Here is a 7,107-nt window from a genome sequence, read left to right on the forward strand (position 1 = left end):
TTATAGATGAGAAAATTGAGATGAATACCACTCTACCAAAATACTGAAAACATCATCTGTAACGTAGGCAAGGGTTATAAGAATTTTTATTAAAATTAACAAGGACTCTACTCCGATATTTTGTAGAGCTGTTAGGAAGTCCTACATGCCGACAAAATTAGTCAACCTGGTATTTCAGCGGTTTCCAGGTTATGTTCCAGTTTCTGTTCACCTAGTGAGGGGCAGACAGTCAGAAGCCTGGCAGCTTATGTTCTCCTTGAGACCAGATGAAATGTCTGTAAGACCCATTGGAAATCTCTGGTTACTGAACTAGGGTGACCTTGAATTTCTTTTCAGTATTTCACTCATACATATTTAATGATAATTTAGGGGCCATATTTTCTCAGCCATTAAAGGGAAAGTTTTTGAACATTGCAAAATATAACTTATTTGGCAAACATTTTGAATACGTGCTACTTACTAAGCACTCTCCACAGCACTGGAGATTCTAACAACAAAATACCACATAAATTTGGTTATGTATATAAGCCTTATTCAGTCCACATATATGTATAGTAATTGAGCTTTCACTATGTAAATAGCATGGTATATAAGAATGTAACTCACAGCCTCTGCTTTCAAGTGGCTTGCAGTTTCCATTAAACAAAATGCAAAACTTCAGAGGAAATAAACATTCTGAAAATAATTTATTTATAGTGATATGCATCTTTTTCTCTATATCCATGTGTCAAAATATTTTTTTTTTACTATCAGTTGATTACCTGAATTTGCCACAACATTCACTATTCAGTATGGAGTGTGCATTCATCATGCTCTTCTGTACTTTTCTAGAACCAATCTGCCTTCTGTCTTTCAAGGTACTCTTGAATAATTTTCAAAGTTTTAGTGTTCTGTTTTTCTAAATGTTGGATAAAAAATTGTCCACCCTTTAACACTCCGAACAAGTAAATAACTGACAACTTATTTTCTCTTCCCTATTCATTCATCAGTATCCATTGTGTGGAAAATTGCTTTAACTCTGCCATGGACGAAGAGGGAAGCAAAGAAAGAAAGGGATCTCATTGCTCAGTCAATTCAAGTCAAACCAGGAGCTTATTATTTGAGTAACTTCATTACTCTAGACGAATTAGTAGCTTCCTTTTGAAATGGCACTATTGTAGGTATTGTGAATACATATATTTTGAGAATCCGTGTGATACGATACTTTCTTACAGTTTGTTATCCAATGGAAATAGCAAAGTTCATGATAAGGAAAATTAACTTGATAAAGAAATCCACAGGTTTATTTTGGGGTTTCCATGATCCCTCTTTATATTGCCCAGTGGGGCCATATATCCTCTAATTAACACAAGTCCATTAGACACAACTGTATGTGAGAATATTTCTGATTGTGGATTATAAACACGAGCATGAAATGTATGGACAGAATGTACAGGAAACATCACAGAAAGGACTTGGATTACTTCAGAATTGAAAAAGAGATACTGAAAGAAAAGTTGCCAAGAATATGGTATCATATAGTTGGAGAAGTGAAGAATATATTTTATTTATAGCATTCCTATTACCACAGAAATTTTGGTTCTATTTTATATGTGAACATTCCTATATAAATACGTAATTTAAACACTGCTTTCCTGATAGCAAGGTGTAATGGAAACACTGAACAGTCTTCCCGTACAAATTATTCTTGTCTTTGATTAGGTTCACTACCTTATGGTTCTGTCTGCCAACTGGGCCTACGTGAAGGATGCCTGCCGGATGCAGAAGTACGAGGATATCAAGTCCAAGGAGGAGCAAGAGCTTCATGACATCCATTCTACTCGCTCCAAAGAGCGGCTCAATGCTTACACATAAATAAATCTTCCTGTTCTTTCTACCATTTGAATGCATTGGTGTTTAACTAAGGGCCATCCAACCATCCAGTCTTTGAAAAACAAAATGAAAGTGCTTCTCATCAAAGATATGTAAGGTGACTTATGAATCACCTGAATACAATGCTTTGTTGTTTAGCACTTGATTTCCTAATTTGTTAAATTGGTGTAATCAGATCTTTTCTACAAGCTCCTATCCAGCCTTTTCTTTGAAATTTCTCTAACTCATTTAATAGTTCTGTAAGATCAAAGATACTAACATTGTCAAATGCAAAAATTTGTTTGATTTTTAACCACTTCCCATGTGTTATACATAACACCTTTTGCATTATTTCTTATGTTTTGGAAAGAAAATAGCTTTTTATACTTTTTAGTTTTGATTTCGGTAACTAGTTTAACTACAGGTAACCTTCAAAGGGACCATTGTACATTATGAACAATAGACAGCAGAGATGACATCATGATGACGCTCGTTGCAATATGGAGATTTTGTCTGAAGATCAGTGGCCACATTACTATAGGCCCTGGTTGCTGGTTTCATCAATCTAAGGTGCAATTTCTAAATTTGTAAGAGTAGGTTAAAAAAAGTGCTTCTTATCTTTGTTAACATTGTATTTTTTCTTGATGTACTTACAAGATATTTCTCTCTAATTACTCATGTTTATGTTGTGAGCATGTAGAAACAGTAATGCTAATGCATGGCATTTAAGATTGTGACATCAGGTTTACCTTTTAAAGTTTAGTATATAGAGACAATTTTAATGGAAATAACTACTGTGGACTACTGGAGAATGATCTCTTTGTGATTTAAGCAGTGGCTGGATTGGAACTTTTAATATGCTAATGTGGAACATTAATTACCTTTATGAAGGTGGTATATTAAAAATAAGCACACTAACCCCTCAGAAGTTGTTTTACCTACCTTAAAAGTTTTAATGGATTGCACCTCTGTAAACTATTCCTAAAATGTGTATGATATATTTGAAAAGGTTTCCATTAATATAATAGCTTTGCTTGCAGCCTTCCAATCTATGTCGGTTTACCTGTAGTGTTTTCTAAAGTGTGGTCAGAGGCCCCTATAGAATGTATTGTTTGGAAATGTAGTGATATATTCGTGTTTTTATTTCAAGTAAGTCATTTTAACCGAACGTTCATTCATATTCATTTATAAGAAGTACCTGTATCAAAGGAATTTAAAAAAAAAGCAATCAGTATTATTGGACCAAATTTGGTGTTTGTTTTAACCTTGACTCTCTTCTTTTGATTATTTCTAATGCTACAAGAATGCTGTAAAGTGTCTTTTAAAATGATGTAGCCTGACAAGACATTTTTGTCAGTGTATAAAACTAGGTAGTATTGTGCACTGATTTGACCATTGTGAAATCCTTTCTCAGTGTAACTGCATTTCTAATAAAATTTATTGAGTGAAACAATCTTTGTACAACGACTAGTCATGCATCATCAGTATTTTACAAGTTCTTGTAGTAGGTGGGGGAGTATTACTAGGGTTATCTGTGGCATGATTATGCATTCTGTAGTATTATTTAATTAATTTGGGGTTCATTTTGCTTCTTTTTTTACACTTAGATTATCTTACTGGTTCAACATTTTTCTGATATATGCAGTATTACAGATATTCAGCAAAAGTATTAATGGGCTTCTTTAAATTCTATATTATAGTGTTTCAGTTCTGTGTCTTAACAGTTTGTGATGATTTTTAAAACTGTCTTTTAAACTCATGTAATGATGTTGACACTTTTGGCTTTTATTTCTGGTATTAGAGTTTGTATTTTCACAGAGTGCTTTGTAGCAGGCATTACAATTAATCTGTTTTGTACATAAATGTGCCAACAGCTTGATGGTGGCATTTTTGAAATGTAGAACAAAGTGCTTGCAAAATGTAATAAATACACTTGTGTACTTTGTGTACTTATTATTAGTTTCTGCAGTGTTTTTTTGTTTTGTTTATTCCTCTTTCCTGTGTGTATTCTTTTCAAATGCAATGGACAGCATCTTCTTAAGATTCTTATTTCAGTTGAGCTGACCTGACACTTCGCAATACAATCAAAATTCTATGCCTGGACATTCAGCATAGGACTGATAGGACATCTGGGGAAAGGGTAAAGGAGTCAAGATGTCAGAGGTTATTTCATTTAGAAAGTGATAACTTTTTCCAAGGTATGCTATTTTCTTGCCTGATTTCTACTGTTTTGTGTTTTCTTTAGTGCTTCACAAACTAACAGAGAAACAAAAAAGACTAATGCAATTCAGAAAGAAAAATGATTTCTGGGTTCACTTCAAAATATCAAGGTAAGAGCAATGAAATGAAAAAGAAAATGTGTTCCAGGTTTTTGTTGGTTTGGGATCTAAGTTCTTGTCAAATTAGAAGTGATGACGATTTAAAGACAATAAAATAATTTTTTATAAAATTTTTATTTTCATTAGGCCTAAGGAATTATATTTGTCTTTAATTGCTAACTTACTATGAATGGCAAGATGAAAATTTCATAAACTTACATTGGTGAGTAGATATAGACAAAATATCTTAATTATGTTTTAAAAAGTTATTTTTAACACAGTAAGAAAATTATTTTCCATCTAGATCTTATTAAATGATAATTATTCTTTCCAGTGTTTATTAAATTCTTGCCATAGCAACAAGATAATAAAGAATTTTATCCTAATGAATAAAATAAACATGAATAAAAACTTCATAATATTTGCTTTTTCAAAAAACTGATTATTACAAGAATATTATAATTTTTGAAACTGAAAAGTTCATTTCTCTTTGTAAAAATATACATTTTGTCTGTAAAGCAAGTAATTTTTTTTTTTGAGGGAGGAATTGTAAGGTTAATGTTAAACCTAAGGAAATTACTCACTTTGAGAATAAAACATATGTAGACTACCTTTAATTTGGGGGTATAATTAGGTTACTTCTTCATGGTAAAACTCATGGAGACAGGAGTAGAATGATGGTTACTAGACTAGGCTGAGAAAAGTGGTGTGGGGGGGGATAAAGTAGGGATGGTTAATGGGTTCAAAAATGTAGTTAGTTAGATGGAATGAACAGTATTTGATAGCACAACAAAGTGACTATAGTCAACAATAAGTTATATATACTTTAAAAATTACTAAAACAGTGGAATTGGAATACAAAGAAATGCTAAATGCTTGATTTGATGGATACCTCAATTACCCTGATTTGATTATTAACACGTTATATGCCTGTATCAAAACATCACAGGTACCCTATAAATATATATAACTATTATGTACCCATAATAATTAAAAATTTAAAAAACCTTAAAAATAACAGATTTCCCCAAAGAGTAAGTAAACTTGACTTTTATTTTTGCCTTAGACAAAATAGAAGCATATAGTTTTAAAGTACATCGCATTTAGGTAACCTGGTAGCTGAAATATGCTAAGATGAAATTTGAATTAAACTGTATAATACCTTGAAAAAAATACTCTTTTATGTTTCCTGCAAAGTTTTCAGTAACAGATCATTTTAAGTTAGTGGAGGCAAGTATGTGTAAAATACAGCCAGCTCACATGTAAATGTCTTTTTACTGGCTTCAATAAGCCCAGAACCTTTAGTTTCTTCCTACAAAAATAAATTTTACCTTTTTGATCAAGTTAGCTTTTTTGGCTCTCTTCCAAAAAAATCCATCATGCTTGAAAACTGAAAAGAATTTAAAAATGAAATAAATTATTAAATCAGTTGTTAAATGATTAATATTTAATATTAAATCAATAATATTATTTTGACCATTATATTGCTAACCTGTGAAATCTTCCTTAGATGGATTTTTAAATACCAAACAAAATAAAACAAGTAAACAAACAGTAGGGAAATCAAAAATAGGAAAGAGAATAGTAGCATAAGTGTAAATCCAAGTATTATAATTCTGCTATGTTTCTTTGAGTAAAAGTGAAAGAAAAGAGCAGTGTTATTAAAAGATTTATTTCATGGGAGAAAATTTTAAAAAGAAAAGTCCAAATTACAAAAAAAAACCAAAAATTAGACCAAGAAGTAACAACCTATTAAATAAAAAATATGCCAAAACCAATTGAGACTACAGGGATTATTTTCTTCAGAATTTTTTGCCCTCCAATCAAGATACTTGATCAAATGCTCACTGTCAAGGTCCGGGAATGCCAACGATGCTTTAGTCTCCTAGACGCTGGGGCTGACTAACACATGAGCTAATCTTTAGCTGTCCAGCAATGCACTCTGATTTAAAAAACAGGAAAATTTGTTGATCTTTAGAGAAGTGTTGCTCCTTTACTTGTTTCAACAATTATTTTTATCTCTTGAAGACCATCCCTATGGGAATGGTATCTCAAGATAAATCCAACTCTGCGAGTCAACTTCTTTGAACCATTTTACTTAGATTGAAAAGAGCAATAATCAAAGGTTTACACCAAAAGAGGGAGCAAAGGTACTTTTTTTGTATCATTTAGGATACTGATGTGTATGCAAGCACCATATTTACTGGTTTTTGTTTGTTCGTTTTTCTTTTGGTATGTCCTGAAGGTACAGGTACTTTTTTCTTAGAAAGGTTCACACAAGTTGTCATAAATAAATCGACACTCCCATTTTGATTCACTCATTAGTCGACACTCCAGTGAAGGCTTGCCCACATGATCCACTAATGATACACATGAAGTACTTTTGTCCTTTTCTACTACATGAGCATTGAGAATTGGTACTTTTCTTTGGGTCCCTTTTAAATTTTTTACCTCTGACATCTATTAATCTTTACAGCAATTTCTTCATCTATTAATGAATCTATGCATCATCTTTCTCACGCTGTGTCCCTTCAATATATAAAGGGAGAGGATTCTCAGAAACAAGAAATGAATTTTAAGGAATACTAACATCGTTTAAAGGAAAGCTTGAATAGGCCAGCAGATTACTTTAACACAAACTAGAAGTACTATCTCCTTATCTTCCCATTCATGTCTGCACATAATAATCCAGCAAATACAACACAAAGTTCCCCTGTCTTTGAGGTTATAAACTACATTTGTTCTTTTTATATATACATAATGTTTACAATGGTTACTATATTCATCATCTTTCTTAGTATTTTATTTTTGAATAGGATGGGATCAGGTCATTGAGAGAAAATGCAACACGCTGAGTGCGAACTGGGTGCTCTTGGCATGTGAATGAAGCTTAACCAGACAATAATTTTCCTGAATGAAACTTCTATGGTTTTAAAAT

The 7,107-nt window shown here is 32.1% G+C and overlaps 1 protein-coding gene across 4 annotated transcripts in view; it reads left to right on the forward strand.

The window, feature by feature from the left end:
* GPM6A (glycoprotein M6A) overlaps positions 1-3,811 on the forward strand; it is a 472,863-nt gene extending 469,052 nt beyond the window's left edge. For 2 of the 4 annotated variants that reach the window (XM_012651660.1, XM_012651659.1), the window contains one exon: positions 1,702-3,811. In XM_012651660.1, the coding sequence (XP_012507114.1) occupies positions 1,702-1,854 (153 nt within the window). In that variant the 3' untranslated portion in view covers positions 1,855-3,811. The remainder of the gene's footprint in view (positions 1-1,701) is intronic. The other 2 variants (XM_012651661.1, XM_012651662.1) reach the window with 1 other exon arrangement.
* The last annotated feature ends 3,296 nt before the right edge of the window (positions 3,812-7,107 follow it).

This window comes from Propithecus coquereli, unplaced genomic scaffold (genome assembly GCF_000956105.1).
Source record: "Propithecus coquereli isolate 6110/MARCELLA unplaced genomic scaffold, Pcoq_1.0 Scaffold36, whole genome shotgun sequence".
NCBI lineage: Eukaryota > Metazoa > Chordata > Mammalia > Primates > Indriidae > Propithecus > Propithecus coquereli.